Source organism: Gorilla gorilla, chromosome 5 (assembly GCF_029281585.2).
Source record: "Gorilla gorilla gorilla isolate KB3781 chromosome 5, NHGRI_mGorGor1-v2.1_pri, whole genome shotgun sequence".
Taxonomy (NCBI): domain Eukaryota; kingdom Metazoa; phylum Chordata; class Mammalia; order Primates; family Hominidae; genus Gorilla; species Gorilla gorilla.
In genome coordinates, this window is record NC_073229.2 from 153,448,030 (window position 1) to 153,475,640 (window position 27,611).

A 27,611-nucleotide genomic window follows, 5' to 3' on the forward strand; every position below is an offset into this window, starting at 1 on the left:
CAGTCCTGAGAAAGGAACTGAAAATGCAGGCCATAGCAAGAATCAGTTGCTTCTTTCTTATGGTTACAAGATGCCATATCATATGCTATAAAATGTCTATTGGTAATTTTTAAAACTGTGATTATTATGAGTCAATAGTAGTCATTTAATTATGTGCTCTTAGAGTTTATTTAAAATTTATTTTCATGCAATAAAATGATTTGGAGATACAAATAGTGAAAAGTATATTTCTTGTAATGTTCTTGTAGTAATTTTTATTTGGCTTCAACAGTCAATGAAAATAGGTTAATAAAATGTCTAGTATTTCATAATAACCTACTATGTGTTACATATTATACCAAGAAGTTTATATTCATTTCCTTTTAAATCAAGCTAATGATGTATGGACTATTATATTATCTCCATTGTATAGAAGAAAAAATTGAGGCCTAGAAAGAATAAGTTATTTTCTTCTAGGCCACAAGGCTGGTAAATATCAGAGACAGGATATAAATCTTGGTCTATTTGACTCACAAAACTGTATTCTTAATAATTAAGCTTTTAAAATGTCCTTTTACACAAAAATAGGAAAAGCAAGTAAGATACCAATAACATTTATTTAAAATGTGAATGCATAGTAAGAAAAGAAATATGTGTGTGACAGCATTTTTTTCCAATTTTCCATTTGGCCAAACCAGCTTTTCTCTAAAATAATGAGTTATGCCAAATCACTCTGCTAAAATCACCAGACTGTACAAAAGTACCAATAAAATGAAGGCCATAGATACAGAGAACAATGGATTTAATTAAGGCCAAAAACAAATTCCAGAGATCATTCTAAGTCAGTCAACTGAGCACTTTGAGAAAGTTTAGCTTATACCAACTACAAACAAGCAGGTTTATCTCTAAGAAAAAGAAAACAAAATTGTTTCCATCTTTTATTTCAATTTAAAAGCTAAGATGGAATATTAATATTGCCTACTTCTGCTTTCCTTGTTTAAGCACTAAAAGAAATCAAGCAGTCATTGGAATGTTTTCTTTTTTAAAAGACCCTTTAACTATATGATTTTAAAAATGTCTATCTCCAAAAAATGAAAATCCAAACACATAGCCAAGAGCCGAGACGAGGAAGAACATTCTCATATCTTTTCAGCATTTGGAGGTGGTGGTGATTGTGAGCACTTTAGACTGAGCCAACTTAACCTAATATGACAAAGGACCAGAGCTTTTGGTTATGGTATTCATCAGCTTCCTTTCTCAGCATGCATAATTGGCTTATATTTATGTCATTGTTGCTGTACGATTCCTACAGCTGTATAATACCTAAGAACTTTATTTATTCACCATCTCTTTTTTCCTCTGCCATAGGTTGAGCTCTGTTAACCTTGAATCCGCCGTCTCCTATCCTACTGATGGAAGCATTGCAGCAGCTGTAGAAGTGTGTCAGTGCCCACCAGGGTATACTGGCTCCTCTTGTGAAGTAAGCTTGCAAGAATGTATCCTTAGTGCTTTCAAAGTTCCCTCAACATTGCTTTTAATAACCTATTCTAATAAGAGCTGTTTTTTTCTATCAATAATTACACAAATAATATGTATCACTTAAAAACAAAACTTGAATATCTACCAAAAGCTGTGGCTTTCAATTAGAGTATTAACCACATAATTTCATTTTGTAACTCTTTCTTTCTGAGATATTTTGCCTATAACTGAAAATCTGATGTTTCTGTCTTTGCTACATATTTGATCTATTGTATGCTGGATGGTAGCAGAATAGCACTTCAAAATATTTTCTCTTCATTTTCGTCATAATGTTATCCAAAATTTAGCACTCTATTTTTTTTTTACTTTTCTCTCATTTTTTAATTCTGTATCACACTTTTCCTCTACTTCATTTCTAAGAATACAACCAAATCACAATCATCTGAAGCATACAATCTTCAGAATGTCAAGAATATAATATATGGAAAAAATACCTTGATATAGAAAACTGCCCTACAGGTCTTTGATTTGTTTAGCACCTAATGTTTGAGATATTTATTGTTGTCTCAATATCCTAGATTTATAATAAGATTAATGGTTCTTACTTAATACCGCAGTGTGTCATCTTAAGGTAACAATTTTTATTTGCTTCTGTGTATTTTCTTTTAGGCTGTGTGAAAACTGGTTTTACTTGAAACCTGGTCAAAAAATGTGAACACTATTTCCTTGACAGAGCGCATGGCTTGCAGATAAATAGGAGCTTAGTTTCTTTAAAATGGTGCCTTTAAGGAATCATTTGAGTGTACTGAGATGTTCCACTTCAGAACACTACCTCATTATGCCATTTACAGAAATACTCTAGGCATTGCTTTGTCAGTTCTCTCGTACTTTTAAAATAATGCATACATGTAGAGATACACAGTCATATTCATGACAGCTGTGTTTCCTTTAACTGAGCTCAGATTCACCTTTCTAGAAATAAAACTAGATATAACTTATAGAAGTACTTGCTTTTCCAAAATTCATGTAGATGAGAGAAAAATAATTATGGATATCAATTAGCTATGTCAACCCAAATTTGATTTTACATATAAAATACACAATGTATTTGATGAAACAAGAGCCTTTTGCTCTTGATTCCAAACTATTTGAACTTTTAAGATCCTCTCTCAATTGGCATAATAAATAACTTAATTCTACTCTTGTTTTAAGGCTTGTTTCCACATACTTTGTTCTCATCCTTTGCATTATCTTTTATACAAATTCTAAGTGCCCACTGAATATAAAATTACTTGAATATTACAATTGCTTAATTGGCTATGCTTTTAGTCTCTTCCTTCTCTCCTTCAAAAATATTTTCAATACATTCTAGATATGTTGGATAAATTCTGTAAATTTACCTGTATAAATTATTAATAAGTATATACAACATAATCCCTGTCCTTATGGAGCTAACAATCTGTTTAGGGAGACAATAAATACCTATGAAAAATGGGATCTCAGCACTATATAATTAAGGGAGAAGTATGTGCTACAGAACATACATGCAATAATCATTCAGAGGGATGAGCTACTGCAGTGGAGAGAGATATAAAGTGTCCTGGAGTGGAGAAATCTTAAATTGGATGCTAAATAATGGTAATAGATAGATAGAAGCATTTGAGTGTGAAAAAAAAAGGAGAGATAATAAAAGCTTCCTGTATCTGTCACACAATAATTGTTTGATAAATAAAATCACTTTATAATCCATAAAAGAACTTAATTGAATCAAGAGACAATGAATTTTGGAACTTTGGGTTTTCTCTCTGAGTTCTTCATTTCTTCTACTCTCTAAAATTCATTTTTTCCTTATCAAAACTTTCTATCCCTAAATTCACTATTATTCAGTCCTATCCTTTCATTATTTCATTTGCTTTTCAATTAAGTGTAGTTTGTAAGGCCAGTCATTCTAGCCTTGTTATCACTAATATCCTGGGATCCCTTAAAAGCTGAGTAAACGCCAAAGACCATTAATGTCTTAATTCCAGCTTGCTGAGAACCTCTAGCCAAAAAAGGATCAAATGACTCCATTGTAGACATTCTCTTTTACTTCATTTGGGGCCACAGTGTTGATTCAGGATCTTTTTTCTCATTTCTACTTGACTTTATGAAGTGTTCTGCAGTTAAATCTTTCAAAAATTTTCTTACTTTCATAGTGCTGTCATCATAGATTTCACTTGACAGATGAGACAGGGGATATACTATTAAAAAGAGTTTTATGCAATCTCAGTTTCTTCTTCCATGAAATGGAAATAATATTAACCACCTCATAGAACTGTTTGTTTGTTCATACTTTCATTTAGCTGACTAGTATTTGATGAGCGTGTATTTTGAGACAAACAAGACCCTACACACGGAAAATAGTGCCATTAACAATACAGATATTGTCCCTGTCCCCAAGGACGTTGCACTGAGTGGTGGCATTAACGATATGCCAGAAAGCAAATATAAATAAATGTGACAAATTCTATGAAGGAAATAAACAGGGTGAAATAAACAGGGTTCTATGATAAAGTTACTGCAAGTGGTTGTATGAAGGTTAGAAAGTCTACTTTGTAAAAGGTTGTCAGGAAAGGCTTCCTGAGGTGGTGACAGCTAAATCTAGTGTTGAAAAATGAGAGGGACAACGATGTAAAACCAGATGCTAAGGAAGCAGCATAGATCGTGGAGTCTGTAAGGACTGGAAAGAAGGAGCATGGCTGGAGCTTTGTAAGCAAGGGGAAAAGTGGGACAAGATGTGATTGGAAAAGCAAGGCCATGAGGAGATTTGCACATATGATAAGAAATAAGCATTTTATTCTCATGGCATGGAACATCATTACAAGCCTTTCAGCAGAGTAGTGGAGTAGTGTAATGATCTGATTTACATTTTTGGGTTTTGGGGTGTTTTTTGTTGTTTGAGACAGGGTCTTGCTCTGTCACCTAGGCTGGAGTGCAGTGATGCTGTCATAGCTTGCTGCAGCCTCAAACTCCTGAGCTCAAGTGATCCTCCTGCCTCAGCCTCCTGAGTAGCTGGGACTACAGGTGTATACCACCATGCCCAGCTATTTTTGTTTGTTTGTTTTAATAAAGACAAGATCTCAATATGTTGCATAGGCTGATCTCGAACTACTGAGCTCAAGCAATCCTCCCACCTCAGCCTCCCAAAGTTCTGGGGTTACAGGCATGAGCCAACGCACCCAGCCTGAGTTACATTTTTTTGAAGAAGGCATTATGGCTACAGTAGGAAGAATGTGTCTTAGGAGGGCATGAATAATAGGAAGGAGAAGGGTTAATACGTAGTTGCAGTGAACACAGCAATGACAGTAGTTGCTGTTAGGATCATGACAGGGAATATAAAAAGAGTTAGCATACTCTATATATATTTTGATAGTAGAACAAATAGGACTTACTAATTCAAGACTGTATGTCAGGGGAGAGATTAAAGAAATAAAGAGTTTAAGAATGAGTCATAGATGACCAGTTTGAAGGATTGATCAGTTGGTTGTGGTGTCATTTACTGAGCTGAGGAATAGTTGGTGTGTGGGGGGACGGGGGGCATGGAATCCATAGTCCAGTTTAGAAATTTTCGATTTGAAAAGGCTGTGAAGTGTAAATGTCAATGTGTATTTATAATATTCAGGTCTTAAATTCAGCATGTCTGTCTGGTCTAGAGATATGTTTTTGGAAGGCATCATAAACTATGGAACTGAATAAAATTACCCAGGAGAAAGTGCAATTGATTTAAAAAAGAGAGAAAAATAGCCCAGCCCAAGCCCTGAGGAGCTCCTGACGTTAAGAAGCAGGGTCAAAGCAGAGGAGACAGCAAAGAAATATGCTAGAAATTTGGGAAGTGTGATGTCATGGAAGGTGAGAAAAGAAATTGTGGGAGGAAAAGGAGTCAGCTAGGCCCAAGGCTGATGAAAGGTTGGATAAAATGCAATTGCAGAATTGTCCATCGAATTTGGCTGCATGGAATTTGGTGACAAGGACAAGAGCAGTTTTAATTGAGAGGTGGTGACACAAAACAGATTAGAATGGAATGAAGTGTGAAAAAGAGGTGAGGAATATAATACTTGTTAAGAGTAGTGTTACTGAAAAGAAAAACATAGATGACTAGAAAAGTTATATGAGGCTAAGAGGACAGTTTTGTCATTTGTGTTTTGTTTATTTTTGATGGAGACACTAGATCATATTTTTTTGTGCTGATAGTAATGACCCAGTAGAAGGGAAAGTTATTACTAATCCATCAGAGAGAGTGAATATTGAGAAGACAACAGATGCTGGAATCAGATGACAAGTGGAGTAATATTCCTTTAGGAGGAAGGACCCCACATTCCCCACATCACTTGTTTGGAATGGGAATATGGCAACAAGGTTTGGAGATATATGCTTAGATCTCTGGACTTGTTAGTGCAAAGGCAGCTTTAATTTTTTTCTGTGAGTAATAAGTTGAAATCACTGGCTAAAAGAGAGGTGTAAGGAGTTGGGGAGTTTGAAGAAAGAAGACGTGGTATGAGTACTGCATTTGCAGAGTATTAAAACAAAACAAAAAAACTTATTAAGGAAAACTTTATGAATATCTGTCTGAAAACAGTAGATTAGTTCTCTCCCTTTTCTCAACATCCTTAATTTCTACCCCCTTATGAATATGCAGCTTTACCAGCTTTTAAAAATGTATATTACAGAAGGAAATCACTTCTATAATGAATCTAGGGAGGCAAAAAATGTAATGGGGAGAAATGGGAAGGGATTTAATTGGGAGAAATGGAAATGGAACAGGATAGAAATTTGACAATTTTGGGTTGGTTGTGGGGGTTGAAAAATGAGAACACATGGACACAGGGAGGGGAACATTATACACTGGGGCCTGTCGGGGGGTGGGGGGCTAGGGGAAGGATAGCATTAGGAGAAATATCTAATGTAGATGATGGGTTGATGGGTTCAGGAAACCACCATGGCACGTGTATACCTATGTAACAAACCTGCACGTTCTGCACATGTATCCCAGAACTTAAAGTATAATAATAATTTTGAAAAGAAATTTGACACTTTTTTTGGTACTGTTCAAATTAAGGGGAAAGTTCATTTTATTTTATTTTCAGATATAAAGTATCAGTACATAAATTTTTTTATGTGTTCGTTATTGATGTTCAAATTTGAGAGTCCTTATATCCTGAGGCAGAAGGAACATTTCCACGGACGCATAACACAATTCTATATCCTTTATTACTTCAGTGGTTTCTCTTCTGTTTCCTTTTTCAATTGGAAAAGAAGGGCTTTTCATGATATATGATGTTGCACTCGACCATCCAGAAATATAGTAAATAACCCACAAGATGCAATTTCACTGGAGGGGGATCATAAGCTCTTAGAGGGCAGCAGTATTTGCCTCATGCTTATTTTGCATCTCATCCACTTTGTAGTAATCCCCACAGATGGAAAACTTAATTAAGGATGATGGGGAACTTAGAGCAGGCACTGACACAGGGAATCTAAGACTCACATACCCTGTTTTAATCAGAATTCAGTTTTTATATAATAAAGTGTTTCACATTTTAAACGAGGAATGAAAAATACAAGCAAAGTTATAGAAGAATGCCATAAAATAAGCTATCAAGAATGTGAGAAATAAGTCATAAACTTTTTGTGTAAATTTGAGAAAGCGTAATAGGATGGAGGAAATTTAGCATGAAATACATGAATTATATATGTGTAGAAATTAGCTGTGTATGTGGTCAAATATAAGTGTGGGTGCTGCCTTTCTTCCAAATCATGTCAAAGATTTTCTGGAAATGATGACGTTAAGGGCAATTAGTATATGGGCAACTGAACACATTCCAGAGAATCAAAATTGCTTGGGATGACATCGGGTACTCTCTTAGGCTAAGACTATATGATGAGTCCTTTTATATCAGCTGCCTTTTTTACAGTACTTTTTCTTCTATTTTCCTGTCTGTGCTTTTTTCTTTGAGACTGTCACATTTCAATTCTTTATATCTCTGCTTTATTTTACCATTTCAGAAGAAACACCAAGCTAATGCTTCCTCTAATCTCATACCTGCCAATAACACTAAGGTCAGTGCAAAGCCCCAATGTCAGGAGGAATAGCTCTGTTGCAATGTTTCAATAATGGCAATGCTTTGACAAGCACATTTGATGAGTTTCCTACCTGTTATTTTCTATTATCAGAAAACAAACACAAACAAACAAAAACACCTTTTTGTTTTAATCTCCAAGATTGACTAAAGCCTTATCTTTCTCTCAGTCTTGTTGGCCTAGGCACAGGCGAGTTAACGGCACTATTTTTGGTGGCATCTGTGAGCCATGTCAGTGCTTTGGTCATGCGGAGTCCTGTGATGACGTCACTGGAGAATGCCTGGTAAGTGCTCTCTTCTTTGGGGATGCTGATTGACAAGGCTGAAATCACCTCAACAGATGCTACAATTCAGCTACTACCCTGGGGACCTTAAACACTTGAGTCAAGAAGTCCTTTGACAAAGATCTTTGTATTGAACTGAATTGGAACTGAGAATGCTCTTTCATATGTGATCTCCCTAATGAATATGAGGATGTGTTTATTCATATTAAATCAAGAATTAAATTAGAATCAGATATATTTTTATAAGGCATAACTTATGATTGGAAGTATAACTACCATGAATATATATGGTTTCACTTTCTTCCATAAATCTATGAAAAGTACAGTGTACTTTTAAAATAGAAAATAATTTATATCCCCATAATATGAAAAGTGTAAAATATAACCTTTATAGTAAACATAATTAAGTTTTCTTCATGTTGAAAATGAAAACATACTACATATTTTTATTTAAAATGTTCAGAATTTAACTAAATACATAGTGTCATTTGTAGATTAAAAATAAAAACAATATGTAATACATATTCACCAGAGCTGCTTCTCCTTTGCAATTAAGTCTAAGCGTTAACCAGAAAATAGGCTTTACAAAGTGCAAAGCACTTTCCATCCTGCTAAGAAACCTTAGGATTGGAGAATTACACTGAATAGACCATTCTGATTAACTCAAGGGCACATTAGTTTTATATTGTCTGACATGGCATGAAGCTTGAAACAACACTTCTCCTTTCATTAGTCTTGCAGAAGCACAATTTAAAATGGTGCCAATTTAGGAGGATATTATACTCTCATTTCCCTGAAGAATTTAAGGCGGACTCTGTTACCTGTAATTCTTAATGTTCTATCTTTCTCTTGCTCATTTTCCCCCATTTCTCTTCTACTTAAAAGCTTCTGGGGAAAAATCCAAAATGAAAATTCAGGGCTTTTGTTTCAGTGTAATTTGGCATTTAGGTTTATTGATGCTCTTTCCCTTTTCTCTGTATAAGATTTTGTTTAATTGCATTGCATTATGAAGCATGAGAGCCTTAATTTATGGATCAGTAGATTTTTGAAATGACATTTTTATGAATAGAAAGACTAAGTGATTTTCATTTTAATTATGCCATAAGTCTTTTAAAATGTACTTTGGGAAAAATATTGGGTTACCTTTAAACACTTCACTAACATGCAGTAGGAAATAATACTCAGCCCAAAACTGACATGGAGTTGTTTTACTTACCCTAAGAAGACAAAAATAAGTATGCCATAATACCAAACTCGTAATGTTCCAGATAGTCATATTTCATGTTGAATTCATTAGGATAAAATCAAATCAAATTTTCATGCTGAATTCATTAGGATGAAAGCAAATTAGTCCATTTGTTGATGTGATATTTCTAAAACTAGAAGCCTTTTTTAACTAATAAAACAGTGTCATTCAGCATAATTTTGAGAGAAGGAAGGGAGAGAACAGACCCTACTAATGTTGCCTAGTTTACTGATTTTGTTTCATGAACAGGGAGATAGGAGGTCTCCTTCAAATAACAGAGTGATCTTGAGGAAACAGTGGACATCTTGATGATAAAGACAGAATCTGGTGTTTCCTGAATTTTCCATCATAGCTAGTAAATAGGTGATCATGTAGGATATACTGACTTTCAAGTGCCCTTTCTCCAAAATTGTATTGATAACTAAGTGCTGATATTCCATTTTGAGTATATGGGTTCTGATACAATACACGAAGAGAAGAATATTTGAATGTTGCTCATCAAGGGCATTCTTACTGCTCAGTTGACCCTGCATTTTAGCTTCTTGTTTATTTTTCGTGGTTTTTACCCAGCATTAAGTAGCATGGTTTTTAGCATGAAAAATAAATTTATAAATTTATAAAGCTTAACTTGCTTTAAAATTTGATTATAAATTAATCTGAAAAATATTTTTGGCACCAGAACAAAATCTAAACTTCTGCAATAGCGTAGGTCTATATTTAAAAGACATTTTAACTCAAAGTACATTTGAAGTAAGCCAGGAAGTATTCAATGTCACATGGGAAGATTTCATGCTTGCTTCTTCTCATAGTTCTTGTGATATGTAATGTGAGCAAAATTTTGTAAAGCACTTTCGTAACAGGACACCTGTAAAAATAACCAATCCATCAGAGTGAAGCTTCCATCTTTTTTTTTGATTTCCATTATATAGGTTGTCTGATGCAGTTTTCTGGTTTCAACTACAAAAATACTTGAGTTTTAAGATGATTTTTATTTGATGAAACGTGACATTAGAAAATGTAAGAACTACATGTTATTTGTCTTTTAAATCAATAATTGGAAATAAAAAACCCTCTCAATTATGCAAGATTTTCAGTTGAATGTTAGAAATACCATTTTCAACATGTTTAAGGCAAAATTAATTTTTGATTCGATTTTTTAAAACCCTTAAGTATTTGAAGACATAATTTTAGTTGTATCAGTGAGATAACATGCAAATAATTTTACAAAAAAACAAACAATTCTTTAGTAATAGCTTAGCTTAGCTAAACTTAAAAATTGAAAGGAAGTAAAACAAAAATCAAATCGGGGAAAAATCTTTCTTCAAATGGATCCATGTTTTGCACATTAAATCCCAATATACTGCATTATTAAGGCGACTATTCATAGTGAAGCTGACCTTAATGCTATCTTTTAAAAAGTTTTGTTAAAAATAAATTTGAGAAAGAATTTTAAATAACTTAGAGAAAAGCCTGTTTTCAAATATCACCAGTTACTACAGAAATACATATCCACATTTAGTTGATGAAATTGGCACGTGATGTTTAAAATTTTTCAATTTTCTCAATGTTTAATTATGAGTCAAGCAAGCTTCTCACAGATGTAATACAGTAGTGCATTGTCCAAACCATCAGAGTCCACTGAGGCCAAAATTCATGTCTGAGCTAAGAGGGCATAGCCCCGGAGGATTTCTATGATTAGCCACAGTTCCCATTAAATCAGCAATTTCAAGCTGAACAATTGATTTTTACCTAGAATCAGCTACAATTTCCATTAAACGTATGTTATTAGTGCTCTATGACTACACACACACACACACACACACACACACACATGCAATATCATGTATTTTCTTAAGGAAAATAAAGAAAAAATGAAGTAAGATTTGCATAATGAAAAACATTAAAATGAATTTCAATCATCTTTTTGTAAGTATGCATATGCTGAAACTACTGTGTTGTTTATAAGCTAGATATTAAATTAACTTTCAATGCTATTTCCCTGCTGTAAAATTGACCATTTAACATGGAAAAATTATTCTTGCTGGCAGGGAGCAGACTAATGACTTTGTAGACCTATTTTTGGCAACATGTTGATCCCTGACACCAAAATAATAAACTCTGATGCTCATTTCTTTCTCAGAACTGTAAGGATCACACAGGTGGCCCATATTGTGATAAATGTCTTCCTGGTTTCTATGGCGAGCCTACTAAAGGAACCTCTGAAGACTGTCAACCCTGTGCCTGTCCACTCAATATCCCATCCAATAAGTAAGTAACAAACTTACCCCGTGAATAAGTTCAGCATCCATTTCTGCAAGTACACTTTTCATAGCAAATATACACTTCCTTTTATCCCATGTATATAAATAATAAACACAGACATGAATTTTTTCAGGAAAATTATATGAATTTTTTCAAACCTAAGATATTTAAAACTATGAGGATTTCTAAGAATTTGTAATTTTTTTAGCTCTAGTTTTGGTGATTTAATTTCTAAGAGTAGAACTCAAATAGAATTTCTACACCAATTCCAAAGAACATAAATATTTTATACAAACACATACATGTGCATGCATGTACACACCTACACACAGACACATACCCATCTTCATACCTTAGTAAAAGGATATAAATACAGCTAATTTGGGTTCTACCCATACACTATTTTTTTGTGAATCTTGGGCAAGTCATAAACCTCTCAAAAAGTAAAATGAAGGGACTGATTTAACTGACTTTTAAGTACCCATTCTATCACTTCTTTTTAGAAAAATTCGTTGTTCACCTAGAACAACCACCTCTTAGAGCAGATTTAACAAAACAAACAACAACAAGAAAGGACACTTGACTTCCTCATTTCCTTACCTTTTAGAGGAATGCTATATCTGGCTGCTTGAATTCACATTCCCTCAGGGCAGCCTCTCTCAGTAAACAGCTAAGCACACCCCAACCAAAAATGTTGTTTTGTTTTTAAATTGGGATACTTTTTTTTTTTTTTTTTTTTTTTTTTGAGACAGAGTCTCGCTCTGTTGCCCAGGCTAGAGTGCAGTGGTGCAATCTTGGCTCACTGCAAGCTCTGCCTCCCGGGTTCAAGCCATTCTCCTGCCTCAGCTGGACTACAGGCTGTGTTGAATAAAAATCAACAATTTTTACTCAAAGGTGATTATAAATAACTATACTTTTAAATAAAAGGAAATTCTTTTCTGAAGAACTCTCTTAAAGGTGAGCTTAGTGCTTAATAAGGTTCATATCGTATTGTACACTTTCCAGCTATCTCTAGGCACTGTGACAACACTGACAGAGCAAAAATTTTCAATGATCTTTAAGGGAAATCTGTCAGCTATAGTCTTTTAATGTGTAGATGTGATCAAGTAGGTCATACTTCAAACTCTTACCCAGAATGCGCCTAATTAAAATGGTCTTTTGTTAGATTCAATGAATACTATAAGCTAAAGGCTTTGAGATAATTCTAACATTAAGTTTAAATGTTCTCCTTGAAACTGTGCTTCCTACTGTTAATCCACATGAAATGCTTATCCTCCCAATGACCTTCTTTACTCAGAATTTTTTGCCTTACTCATTGTTTGGAAAAGAAGAGAAAGCACTACTGTTTAATAAAAGCAGACTACTATATTCTAGGCCAAACACTGTATTTGGTATTATTTCACCTTCAACTATAACTCAGTAAGGTAGATATTATTATCCTCATTGTATAGATTAAGAAATGAAGGCCGTTAGTAGAAAAATGGCATTATGATGCCAATTCTGGAGCCAGACTCTTTGGTTTAAATGCTGGGTTCCATACTTTCCAGCTGTGCAACTTTAGGCAAGTCACTGAAACTCTCTGTGCCTCAATTTTGTCATCCTTAGTTATAATAATAGGACTCTCATAGGGTTGATGTGGGAAAGACATAATTAAAATGTGTAAACCACCTAAACTGTGACTGGGTATGATGAACCCAGTCTAAGAGCTGATTGTTATTAACCTGCTCAGAGTCATAAAGCGTTAAAGTATCAGAGTTGGAATTTTAGTTTTAAAATCCATGTGCTTTCCAAATCTCTATGGTCTACAATGAAGACTTCTTTAAAAAAAAATACACACTGCATTTTAAGTGATAACACTAAAAGCAGTAATTAATTCATTGGATAAGTCAATTTATCTAGCAAGGTTTTGAGAAAATAAGACATTGGTTTAATGCAGGGGTCGTCAACCATCTCTAGCCTGTTAGGAACCGGGCCGCCTAGCAGGAAGTGAGTAGTGGGCATTACCACCTGAGCTCAGCCTCCTAACAGATCAGGCAGGCATTAGATTCTCACAGAAGCTCAAACCCTATTGCTAACTGCACCTGCGAGGGATCTAGCTTGTATGCTCCTTATGAGAGTCTAACTAATGCCTGATGATCTGACGTGGAACAGTTTTATCCCAAACTCCTCCCCTGCGTCTGTGGAAAAATTGTCTCCAACAAAACGAGTACCTGGTGCCAAAAATTTTGGGGACCACTGATTAATGTATACTAGTGATCAGAACATTTCCAGGGCCTAAGGCATGAGCCTGAATGGGCTCAAAACTGAAGATTCTTTAACAACCAAGGATGTTAGAGAAGAGGACGAAGGCAAGAGAGAAACCTGTTGGAAAATAATTACTATAGGAGAACAAATGAAATATATTCCTTCATAATTAAAGGCTACTCAAGCCTATGATAGTCATAACATGACACAAAACCTGCACTTTGGTATATATGCGAAGGGTTAGATCACCCAATGGAAGACCTGCTTGTTTGCCATGGCTGAATGGCATTCTCTTAACCATCTTCATTTACATGAAACTCATTGTTCACGACTAAGTTGCATTTGAGGAAAGCAGAAGTATTGCATCTGGCCACTTGTATTGCATCTCCTTCTCAGCCAAGATGTCATGAGCAGTAGCACCACTATCAATCCAGCAGAGCTGGCTGCCCATTGCACCATGTGAATTCCAGCTGAATACATATTAGAATTATATAATTCATTGAGTATGTAAACCCTATGGATTTACCCTCAAGTCCGACCAACATTACTATAAATGCAGAGGAAACATTAGGGAGATAATTTTGCTTGGATAATTATAGGCATTCGTGACCCATTGTTGTCTCTTTATTTGTTGTGCATTTACTTGGATAATGGGTTCTAATTGTTGTTCCTGAAAAAGAAAGAAAGTCTGCAAGCATTAAAACACAATCCATCAGTGCCAAAGGGATTGGGTTTCCAGTGTCCAATAATATTATTTCCTAAAAGATGTGTATTCTAATTTGGTATAATTATGTTGATCCTGATTTTTAAAAATGCATATAACACAGTGATAACAATACCAGTAACACCAAGTATTTAATAATTCTTTCATTTTCAAAATGTTTTCACTTAAAGTAAGCAATTAATAATTAGTAAATATTAATAATTACCAAATTATCAAATATTAATATTATAAAATATTAAAATTAGCAAATTACTAAATAATAATTTTACTTCTAGTAGTAGAATTGGGACTAGAATAGCAATTTATTTTAAATTCCAGCTTTCAATGTGGTATTTTAACAAGTAGAAAGAGAGGGCAGTGATAATTCACTTAGTTTATACATCCTAGAAGTTTTGTGAGAGAGTTATAATGTCTTTTACATTTAAAACAATTTTACATTTAAAACAACTAGAAAATTATCATTGTTTAGCTGCACAGCTGTGATGAGAAAAATCCATTTTCATCTAACAACCTGAAATGTTTAAAAAAAAAAATCACTAAACAAGACACTTAATGACCTAGGGAAACTATCCTTTTTAAAAATATTTTATAAAAAACATTACTGTTATAATGTGAGCTAGAAACTCTGAGATATGAATTGAATATTTGCATACAATCCTGAAGACGAGATTTTAATTTCCACAGGTTATTCAGAGAAAAAAAAAAAGGGAGCTAAAGGTTGGCACAACCTTCGTGGGAAGTCTAAAGCTTAGTGATAGTTTTACCTTGGTGATTCATCTATTTAATCCCTGGCCATAAATCTTATAGATCACAAGCATTTTGGCTCCAAATTTCGTAGATAATATTGCTAAATAAATCAAATATGTAAGAAGATAGAGATAGATTGGTATAATTATTATGATGTATGAATACATCATATAATATTTAAATTATATGATATATAATTTAAATTATAGGAAGCATATAATATTTAAATTATACATATATATCAACTTCATCAACTATTTACGGTGATCACTATGCTTGGCCTTCTCATCTTGTTGATGTATATATTCTAGCTATAGATTGTAACTAGGCAGTAAAAGTTATCTGGAGAGAAGCAAATAACAATGTAACTATTTCGAATGTTTATATTCATTAATTTCTGGCATCACATAGCTTATAGGTTAAATAAAATATGAAAGAGACATGTGAATCTCTGCCTTTGAATACTTAGGATGTGTTTGAATATATAATATTATTGAAGTTGTTATAGATTTTCATCAGTTATATAATAAAATATATTATTGGCACAAGGCTGGACAGAGATAGGCCCTCAATAAGTTGTATCTACTAATATCACTGTAAATACTACTGGCTTGTGTGGGTCAGGAATGCTGAAATTTAAGTTTTTGAAAGAATGAAACTCAAATTTGAGTTGACCTTTGGGCTCACTCAAGAGATCATATTGAATGCACGTTGTTAAAATTAATATAGAGAAATATATTCCAAGACAATAGGTAAATTTAAGGAAACATTCAATTCAGCCATATTCTCTAGAAAATTGAGAATGCTCTAGATGTTTTAGTGCTCTTTCCTACACATTGTTTTATGTGCACATGGGAGATTATGATGGGTCTTCCTGGTTCCATATGCCAAAGGAAAAAACTAAAGTTCAGAGAAATTAAGTGCCTTGATAGTGATTATACAGCTTGCTTGTGGCAGAACCAATATTGGAACTCATATATTTTGACTCACCTCTCTGTGCTTCTTCCAATGGGGCTACAGTAATAGAAACAATTACAGAAACATTGAAAAGAAGCAAAAAAAAAAAAATCAATAGAATTTAATGTCAGACAAACTGTAAATGTTCACTGTAAAAATCAGTAAATCTTCACTGTTTGGCAAGAGTTATGTTAATTATGCTACATAGTTACAGTTATATTAACAGCTATGTTAATATAAGGGACTAGAGCAGGATGAGAAAACTGCAGATTTAATTCTTTAACTTAACTAAATACCTTTCACGTTAAATCAACATATCTTAATTTGTTTAAAAATTTGTAAAAAAAAAAGGCAAAGTTTTTAAAAAAATTAATAAGTCATATCTATAATTTATTATGGCAATATGCTTTCATACTTTTTCAGTATAAAAGGGTTTATCAAATCAATCATATTATTCCATTTTGCAGAATGGAAAACAGGTTTAGAGAAATATATTGTTCAAAGACATACTTAGAAAATAAATCAAGTCTAATTAAAAAATGCAATTGTGGAGATTAAATCAGATTTCATAGTACTTAAAGGTAATTAAAGAAATAAGTGTTTGCTTAATGATTCTCCTGAGAATAAGTGGGAGAGATCATGGAACTGAAGAAGAAAATACTTAGAAACTTTAGAAATTTATGACGCTAACACCAAAATCATGAAGTAAATGAATTTTTTCTTTTTCTCCTCTTCCTCTCAGTCCCTGCCCCTTTTCAGTTATGTGTGAATATTCTCATTACCCTCATCTCCAGCTTCTCCACTGACATTGTGTAGCCACTCAAAATGGTTTCTCTTATCCTACCCAACTGTTCAAGATAATAATTAGTTGAAAGGAGTCCTGATCCCCTGTTGTGTATGCAAATACAGAACATGCCCTGATTTTCTAACCCTAATGATGGAAGCTTTAATTTTATACCCATGATTAAAGGAGTGCTTGTTTTATATCACATACAATCCCAAGAAGCAATTCATTATATTTTATTCCAAATGCATGACAGTTAAAGACACACAAAATATTCTCACACATTGACTTAATATGTGTTTAATTTTATTTTAGAGTATTGGATTAACTGTCTGTGGGAGCATTTAACGTTAGAACTGAATTTCAGGACCCACAGAAGAAGTTTCCCTAATGTCTGCTAATCAGGAATTGTTGAGCTTCTATTGAGCAATTGTTTTGCTTTTGGCTTCTGGCTGCTCTGAATCATTTACCTGTTGATTGTTCCCTTTTGCATTAGCTGTGAAAAACCTCAAAGCCAAATGTTGATCCACCATTATCAAATGAGCATACGTTATAACATGCATTTTGAATTCTAAATACACCCTTAAGTTTATCTTTTTTTTAGTATTTTTTTCTCTTTAACCTTGCTTTATTCTTAATGCACATATTTTGACAGATAGAATTAAATTCTTTTTAGAACAAGGTTAATTGTTTCTGTATGTATGCATTCACATACATAAACATATATAGATTGTTGACATAGTCACATGTATACACATGTATGTACACATATATATGCATACATATATACATGCTTATAAGTAGATCATTATAAAAATAAAAGTATATATTCAGCCACTAAGAGGGATTATTTTCATGTCTAGCTTTTTATTGGTTATCCCAATAACAGCTTCCCCTCCTCCCCTATTTGTGGAAAATGCCCGCTGCTCTTGGCTTTCTTGTGTTTCCTGTGGCGTGGTTTGGATAATCCAGGATGAAGAACATTTTCTGCTGGTGTGGAGCTAGCCAAATAGAGTTAAATGACATAAACTTGGAATCACTTGAGGTCAATGATGTTCTCACAATTTCCTCTTTGTGTCACGGAACAATTAGCTTCATGTCTTGGCCAAAATCAGTGCTAAGTCACTGCATTTGCCAATGCAAATTCTGTAGATGTTTTTTATTGTGCATGTTTATTTCTCACTCTAATTTTATTTTTGTTGTTGAATGCCATCTTCTGCCATAGCTGTAACTGCAATTACAGCAATAAGAGAGTGAATCTTCAGTTTATGTTGTTGAAAGAATATCAAAGCACAAATACAGATACATTTTATGAGAAAGTTTTATTTGGATGCGTTATGTCAAGTATCTATATTACTAGAAACTTAAACTTACTTAATTCTTACCAGTAGGTTTCAATGACAATTGGTTATAGGAAGAAGAGAATATCACCTTAAGAATCTAAAGTCCTAGATCCCATACTAAATTCTCCTGGAAATTTTGTATATGACCTTGGTTAAGAAAAACTGTGCCTGCCCTAACCAGCTCATAGGATTTTGTGAAAATGTGATAAAATTGTAAAAGTATTCTGAACTGTAAGGAGCTAGTCAAATTTAACATATTTTTATTGCCTGATTTTTTTCTCTAAAAAGTGTTGATTTTTGTCAGTGAGCACCTTTTACTTATGTTGGTTTTAACTGACATGTGAGTGTATTTAAGAATCTGAAATCTATTTTATGAATAGCTTTAAAGTGTCAAGGCCCGGTGCAATGGCTCATGCCTGTAATCCTAGCACTTTGGGAGGCCAAGGCAGGTGGATCACTTGAGGACAGGAGTTCAAGACCAGCCTGGCCAATATGGTGAGACCCCATTTCTACTAAAAATACAAAAATGGGCCGGGCCTGGTAGCACCTGCCTGCAATCCCAGCTACTCAGGAGGCTGAGACACTAGAATCGCTTGAACCCAGTAGGCAGGGGTTTCAGTGAGCCAAGATTGCGCCACTGCACTCCAGTCTGGGCAACAGAGCAAGACTCTGTCTCAAATAAAATAAAATAAAATATTTTTAAAAATGTCAGAAGCCTTGTCAACCACCATTGACAAGAGTTATGATAAACTGATTTAGGATTATAAAAAATAATTGGTATGGTTTTCTTTCAATCAGTGTAGTCCCACAGAGGTGGGAAACCCAGTGCTTCTGGTTGGAGTCAGTTTCTCAGTAGATGATGAGATAGTTACAGAATGCCAATTTTCAAAGAAGACATATATATGCTACAGAGACTGGTCAAAATGCAGTTCTCACTTTTATGTCTGAAAACAGTAACAGCAAATCACCGGATGTGGATGAGAGGAAATCCTTTTTTTTAATTTTATTTTAACCTGTGCATCTTCAGTGCAATCACAATCCCGTCAAGAAAATCACCCATAGTGAACTGTCTTTGGGTCATGCGTAGCAAAGTACAGGATGCTTTATAAAATGAGATTCTTTACTCGCAGTGCACACGCTGGGTATGTCTTGTCTGCTGTTCATCACAGCTACCAGAACTCCTTAATGTGGAATCTTTGATCCAGATAATATTTATAAATTCAAAGCATCCCAGACCAGCCTTTATCTCCTTGACCCAGCAGATTCATTTAGACTTTCCACTGAGTTGAAATGTTTAAAATGATAGACTTACCTGGTCCTAATATCTTGCTAGTATCCCAAAAATAGGAAGAACTATTAAATCTTTACAGAACTACCCTGAGTTAAGCCAGAGAAATACTATTCAGAAATAGTGTTCATGATCTGATCTGCATCAAAGTTAAGAAAGTATTTCAAAGTAATTCAAGTGTCAGGAGCAGGATCAAATCAGGACTTGGAATGTTTAATTTGTTGTTATGTCTTTAATTCATTTAGCCATCAAGCAAGTCTCTATTGAATTGCCCTGACATATATTAGAAAACAAATCTACTTAGGGAAAACATAATAAGAGAAAGATTAATTGAGGGCATTTCCCTTTAAAACGGTAGCGCAGCAGACCTTACAGAATTCAAAATGGTTGATGGCCCTTCAGAGAGCCAGTCGAGAACCGCATTACTGTGTGTCAATCTTGGGGTAGGGATTCATGTATGAGAGGTGCCTCTCACAAGGCAAAGAAGCATGGCTGGAGTGAAACATGTTGCTGAAAGCTAAAGCTAGCACCTGAGTTCTCTGTTGGTTCTTCATCTGGTGTTCAGCTCTATTGCTTCAGACCCAAATTAGAAATATGTGCAAAGAGAGAAGTGAATTTTGAAACATGCCAGAGGGTATGAGATGGCAAGGTTGCTTTTGTTTGGTTAGGTTTATGATAAGTTTAGGTAGAATATGCACACTTGATCTCTTCTGAAAGCTTTCCTGAGGATTCCATCAGTGTGAGGGCATACCTGCAAGGAAGCACATGCCGCAGCCTGCACACAGGCACACCCCACTATGGCAGTAGCTGAAGAAGGAAGCACTGCCACCACCACTACCACATACTGAGATTTCCAAAATCACTAACAAATTTCTCCAGGCTGCTTCAAATTCAGAGGGATTTGGCTACAGAAGAAATTATGTGAGGCTGCATATGTGCCAGGCCTGGAGGAATTTCTAAAAAGCAGCTATACATTTCCACTTGTTACTGATGATCACTACCCAGAGCAGTCGAAAGTCAGTTAATAACATGTCACAGGGATACTGCTCTCCACTGGGCTATATTCACGTCTGCAGAAATAGCAATGTTATTTCATCCTCCATTGGCCAGACCCTAATCTCTGTCTCTGGGGTGAGAATGACCAGCCTGTACTCTTTTGTCAGAGCAGTAGTGGAGAGAGGAAAATGAGAAAATGCTAATGACTTTGTGTATGTCCTTCTTCCTTGTCCCTGTTTTCTGCAACAACATCAACATAGCTTTAGCCCAACGTGCCATTTAGACCGGAGTCTTGGATTGATCTGTGATGGATGCCCTGTCGGGTACACAGGACCACGCTGTGAGAGGTAAGAGTATACTACATTGTCTTGCAAAATGATTTCTACCTTGGGAGTTATAAAACCACAGATACAATCATCCTTTGCATCATCCTTTGGAGAAAAATGGCCACACTCAATGAGGTGAAATAAAGTTTCTCAACACACTTGTCAAACAAATGCATTATATTTTTGTAATTTATTTATTTTTCAGAAATTGCTTCATAAATCTTCATTCACTCAGAGAATATCTGATTAATGTTTTAATCTTAAAGGTTAAGTATTAACCTACAATCTTTGTAGAAAGTATTGCCCAAGTGGAAAGTCATGCACTTTAAGATTTATCTTACTGTCTGTGTAGGCACCATTTATTTTTCATAATTAGCTTTTTGTCCTTAAAATGTAGCTTAAATGCATAGTTCATAGTTCAGCAAGTGGTTCATAATTTACTTTAAATATACTTGAAAATAGAAACAAAATGTAATTTATTATCATGATTTATATCCTCTTCTAATTACTCCGAAACCAGTATTTTAATTCCTGTTGATTTTACTGGGTTGCTTTGCAGCGGAAACAAGAGTATTATTTTATGTAATTTGTGTGATTATATTTCCTCCTGAAATATTTTTGAAGAAATAATTCTTCTATATATTCAGCCTCAGCATAAAAATGATACAAACTTCCCCCTTGACATCATTGCCAAAAACAAAAACCTCCCTCTGGTTTCAGCACTGGAAATAGTCCCTGCTGCTACCCTTCCTGGGAGGGAGGGGTGCAAAGGAAGTGACCTACTTTCACTCATCATCACTGAGGCTAACCCTGAAGAGGGCTGTTTCTGCCCGTCTTTTCCTGTCATCTTGGCAGCTATCACCCCTGTTTCAACCAGGATGCATAAAATTAATGAAGCAGGAGCCTATCACCGAGAGAGAATTTAGCTAGCAACTAGCAGTCTGTGGACAAAGTGCCAATGACAGTTCCTAGCAGCAACAAGTACTATTTGTGAGTATGGAAGCATCTGTAAATTAGGAATGGAAGAAAAAAAAATGAAACAAGCAGCATTTATTTGCAATCAAGAAACTAGATATCTTTAATTGTGTGTGTGTGTCTGTGTGTGTGTTTAAAGAAAGGCATGTGCATATTACTTACTATAATAGGAGAACATATCATTGCCAAGACAGATTTACATCAAGTGCCTAAACCCCCCAGTTCACTACAGGCAACCTTTTTTTAGCAACTGGAAAATGACAGCTGCTCTGTCATACAAGGCTATTAAATCCACTTATCTAGGTGAGCATAATCTCTGATGTATTTATATTGCTTTGCTTTATGTACTATACTCCCTATACATGTTAGACAATAGTTTCTGAACCATCTATAATTTAAAACCCTACATTTTATTTAACAAACATCTGTTTAGCAACTACCATGTGCTGGGTACAAGGCTAGACATTGGATATAAATAGATGCATTTTCCCATCCTTGCCCTCAGCACCTCACATCTTTCTTTAATGCAAGTGAGGATGGTTGCTTGTATTCTTGGGAGAATTCTATTTGAATAGTAAAAATCACCAAGGAGAGAAATACCTGACAGAAAGTATGATTTCCTGTCTAAAATCTGTATTAATCTGATTCAGAAGATGGCAACATGCATATGCAGTGTAATGAATGGCATATCTTCTCTCCAGCTCAAGTTTTTCCACAGTTGATACCATATTTTTCTAGCCAGAATTTAGATTAGGGTTTTCCGGGAATATTTAAGATTTATAATTTCATTGTATTTATGTAAGCCAAAAGAACAGCTTAGATAGATCTAAAATATGAGGGAAACATTTTTTGTTAGAGATGTGCCTGTTGAAGTAGAAGAGAGGGAAGATAAGGGTCAGGGTAAGGAGGAGATACTGGTTGCATTAAAAATCTTGTAATCAAAACCATTCTGTAAGTGATTTGTGTGATCAGCTTATGCACATCATCTAAATAAGACCAGAATTTAAAAACTAAAGCAACATTTCCCAAATTGTAGATGTTTCTGGAATAAAGAATTCTGTGATCACATAAGTTTGGGAAGCATCCATTTGCATGTTAAAAGTTCTGGCATGTCCTACAGTGTGTAATGAAGAAATCTGTTCAATTTGTTTAGCTCAGCATTTCCTAAACTTATGTGGCCATAAACCCTCTGCTTTAACTATATAGCAAGAATATATCTCAGACTACAGCTCAGGTGGGACAAGAGTTATAACTTTATAGTCTTTATCACAATTTAATTTCTATTTTGAGACCCCTTTCTCTATATGTGGGAACTGTGAGGTCTTAGAAACATAATCTGAGCCCATTTCAAGTTGTTTTCTTCTCCTCTCTCCCAGCTTGAATCAAAGTTCTATTAAGCGTACCTAGTACCAAAGGCCTTATATGCAAGGGTAGAGGGGAGGGTATAATGTCTGTGTGTATATGTTGAGCAAGGGGACATGTGATAGGGCCAGCCAGTACTGAGTATTTCACCCAAGCATGTTTCTGCTGACCTATCCCTTTTTCTCCGTCCTCCTAATTACCTTTCCTTTCAGGTCTAGAAAGTCTCTCAACTACTTTCATTCCATTCTTGGAGGCACAGGAATCATTCAGCTTCTTTCATTCCATGCTAAGACCCACCAACATCTCTACCATCATCATTTTTCCATCTGCCTTTCCAAATCCATCCCATTTTCTATTTGAAAAAGGATGAGCTACATTTGTGGAACTGGTGGCTTTCAGAGCTCGGGGTCTGGCAGATTCCTATGTCTCTGCCTTTTGCCCTGTCAAATCCCTTCATTCAAACATGTAGCACAAGATGACCTTGCTTCTTGAATCGAGGGGGTGAAGAAAAACAGTGAACAGGGGAATGGCCAAACAAGATACAACAAAACATGGACTGGTATTCTGTCACAAGTTGAACACTAGTTACAGCTTGGAAAACATTCACTTAGGGCCAAAACACCACTATTTTTGAGGTATCACTGCTTTGCTGGGGAATGATTTAAACAAAGGAAAAAGAAGAGTCAGAGAGTGAGGGGAGAAGGTATTCATGATGATACCTTTGCTAAGATTCTAGACTTTTATCATCTGGACAAGAGGAGAACAAAAATAACAAAGAGACAGAATCTTGAAGGGCTAAAAGAGATTAAGTAAGCAATTGGAATATCAAGAGCAATTAAAAAGACTATTGAGCTAAAAGTGAGTCAAATGCTGAGGATACCTGCCTGATCGGACACTAAGTTACTTTCAGAATAAGTTTGTAACCTCAGCAACATGTCATACATTATGGAGAAGGCATTTCAAAAAGACAGGCAAGTTCATCTGGTGGATTCTATAGGACAACATGAAACTTAATGGGATACATAGACTTCTTAAGCCCTCCCCACTCCCCAGCTGGCAAATTTTTAACAACTCCTCCTGAAGTGATGAGAGGGGTCAAAAGCCAGGACTAATCTCACAATTGCCACTGAAAATGTGGAAGGTATTTGAATCAAATTGCTTAATATTTTGAAAATTCATCTACAGTTTTATCCTCAAGATTCATACTAGATATCAAAGAAATTCCTTTTTGTTTCTTAAATTTCAGTTCCAAAATCCCATTTAGATTTTGTCTGCTTCAGAATGTCTGAATTCGAATCAAGTCTAATCACCCCTCTGATTACTATGCTCATGGGACCTTCTATTCACTTCTGAGTCTCCTTGTGCCTTTGGGTCCTGAATGCAGAACATGGGCTACAGAAATAACAGAGGAGGGGCAGTTATACCTACCTGTAGTACTGTTAGCAAAATTGTGACTCCAATTGAGGTGTCAAGAGGCCACTCATATGTGGTTGTGCAATTTGTACACTGCACAAAGGCACTCAGGGAAGGGGAAGATTGAGGGCTTGAATCCAGTTTGCCCTCTTCTTTTCCATGAAGTCCCTGGGTGTCTAGTCTGTTTACTTTTTCTGCATATGTCTGGAAAGGACAATTTCTTCCAACTTGCAAAAGGCACCATTTGAGCAGGGAAATACCCTCAGTCTTTTGCTGATTATGTCAAATGGGAGGAAGTAAGAACACAGCATTACAGCCATGCCTCTTTATACAGCAGCGACCCTCTTCTGTGCCTTTGCCAATACTGTTCCCTCTGCCTGGAAGATTGCAGCCCTTTCACTCCTCCATCCGAGACTAACTAATCCCTGTTCAGCTCCCAAAAGTCAGCACTATCATCCTGAAAATGTCCTTGATTGGGCCTAATCTGAGTTGGTTGCCCTTTTCTGTGCTGCCATAATAGCATTTGCATATCTCCAGTTGTTCTACTGCTACGTTTTAAAATGTGTGTTCATTCTCCATGGACTGTAGTGTGAAGACTGTACCTTATTTGTATTAGTACCGTGTAAAAGTGCTCAGCTGATTTTTTTTAATGGGTTGGGAGAAACAAGAGCTTTTCTAATTTGCTTGGCTGGATTAAGCCAGCATTATATTGTTTCATTGTTTTCAGTGTATAGATAATAGAAACATAGGCCGTGATTTTAGCCAAAAGTTGCTGAAAAAATGATGGGGCAGAATGAGACAAAAATCTCATCAGTGCGGTTGCTTTCTTCTCATTGTTGCTTCTCAGCACGTCCGCTCTTTTTGTACCTCTCCCTCTCTCTCTTCCTCTCTCCTTCCCTCTCTTCCTCTCTCCCTCCCTCCCTCTAACATTGTTCCTAAATTATCAATAGCAGCAAGTGTAACAAATAACTGCATGTGTTATCTGGAGTCTTATTTACATTTAAACGGTCCTTTTTCAAAATATTGCAATTTGATTTGAAAAAGTTAACAGATGTGGTAAGGAACAATGCCTTTGTTATGTCAAGATGTCCGTTTCTAGCAAGGCATTCATTCGATAAACTATTTTTAAAAATGCACTCATTCTGCCTTGCATATGAAAATGAGAGGGCTTGACATTTCACATTACAATTATTTTTGGTGGAGTGAAAAACCAAAGGACTGTGATTTAAACTAATTTTAATTAGGTGAATCCAACTTGATCAGATTCTAATACACTATTTTTATTAATAAAAGTTATATGATTAGCAGTATTATATTCTCTGACCCTCAAATTACTTTTTAATTCCTAATGGAACACCTTCAGAAATCCCTAATACTGTTCTCTGTATAGAAACACACACCCATACACCAGTAATGTGCTGAAGTGTTGCAGAAAATAGTCCCACTTTCAGTAACATGGCATATGAATTTTCTATCACGTATATTCACAAATTTTCCTTACATGTCCTGCAAGAAAAAATAAATAAAAGACAGATGCTTCTTTAGTTATTCTATTTAATTATAGTTATTTTCCTCCTGAAATGAGTTTTTTTTATTATGGAGAATTTCAGTCTTATTAATTGCTATCTAAGTTAAGAAAAATTCCCAGATCTCGTTATATAAAGCTATCTCTCTGAAGGGCAATAAGTCATCTTGAGGAAAGTGAGCTGAAAATAATAGGTTTTCGTTTGCTGTGATAATGATCATTGTATATACTTATTCCAGTGGCACAAAGTCACTCTCTTAATGGTAAACAAAATGAGATGTGAATATATGTGGATGTGATCATAAGCTCTGAATATTAAATAAGACAAGAAGAATCAGGTTAAAATTCAAAAGAATCTCCTTATCTTTATCAAATGCCTCTCGTGAAGGGATTTTGGGGGAATTTTATGCACTCAAATTTTATTCCATATTTTATAATACAGAATTAACGAACAATTATATCTGTGGTTGGCAATATTCTTCTAAGCAGTATTTATACAACTCATAAGTGTATAAAATCTTTTGTGAATATAAGTAATTTCATTTTAAAAATTATGATAAAAGATCAAATCTATGAATTATGTGTAGGTACCTAAGTACCTACACATTTTCTAGAAAACTTAGAATCATCAATGTATCTGCACCAAATTAATGGCTCTGCCCCAGAATTGGGATTTGTTAAAGTACTCTCAATATAATGTACTGGATTTAAACCATTTTTATTTCAAATGGTAGAGAGCCTTTCTCTAAATAATGACTGCATATCTGTGAGTAGATGAGCATAAAAGTGGTGTACTACTGAGGAAATTATATTCTCCCACATTGTTTTTGATCCCCTTCAATTTTGACACTTGCTGCAAAAGACTTTATCTTGATAAGATGGCAAAGATAACAGAGCTAGCCTGACCATAAGATTCAGATGCCCTGTTCTGTTTCTCCTTTGGCAAATGTGGCTTAGTATAAAGTGTGAGCAAATGCCATTGAAAGAGAAGACAGAGCAGAATATAAATAGGCGCTGCCTATAAGGACGTTTCTGCACACCTGTAGCAGTAAGTTGCATTTTAAAACATAACATTTAGGTCAGAGAAAATTTGCTGCTATAGTTTTTAAAAATCTTCTTTCCCATGCCCTATAAACAAACTTTTGTTTTTCCAATAATATGTAAATAGTTTTTGGTAAGAAAGAAAGAGAGCAGGAGACAAAAAAAGAAAGAGAGAAACAGAGAGAGGAAGGGAGGGAGGAAAGAGGGAGGGAGAGAGGGAGGGAGGAAGGAAGGAAGGAAGAAAGAAAGAAAGAAAGAAAGAAAGAAAGAAAGAAAGAAAGAACGAAAGAAAGAAAAGAAAGAAAAGAAAGAAAGAAAGGGAGAAAGACCTGGAGTTTGCTAATAGAGTTGGCAGGCACGGTTCAGTATCACCTTATGGCATATTCCCATAATATGCAGGCATGCTTTCTCAGACTTCCCTTTAGTAAAGCCTTCAATGAAAATTTGCCTCTGAATTCATATGCAAATACATACAAATGGATTATTAATTCAGATATACCCACAGCTCCCATCCAATTAA

At 35.0% G+C, this 27,611-nt stretch overlaps 1 protein-coding gene across 6 annotated transcripts in view; it reads left to right on the forward strand.

Annotated features, from left to right (window-relative positions):
- Window positions 1-27,611, forward strand: part of LAMA2 (laminin subunit alpha 2) — a 631,365-nt gene that overhangs the window by 375,232 nt on the left and 228,522 nt on the right. For 4 of the 6 annotated variants that reach the window (XM_055391635.2, XM_055391631.2, XM_055391634.2 and 1 more), the window contains exons 15-18: window positions 1,348-1,459; window positions 7,745-7,858; window positions 11,245-11,372; window positions 20,710-20,796. In XM_055391635.2, coding sequence (XP_055247610.1) covers window positions 1,348-1,459; window positions 7,745-7,858; window positions 11,245-11,372; window positions 20,710-20,796 — 441 coding nt within the window. Of the gene's footprint in view, window positions 1-1,347; window positions 1,460-7,500; window positions 7,555-7,744; window positions 7,859-11,244; window positions 11,373-20,709; window positions 20,797-27,611 lie in introns of all 6 variants that reach the window. The other 2 variants (XM_055391626.2, XM_055391629.2) reach the window with 1 other exon arrangement.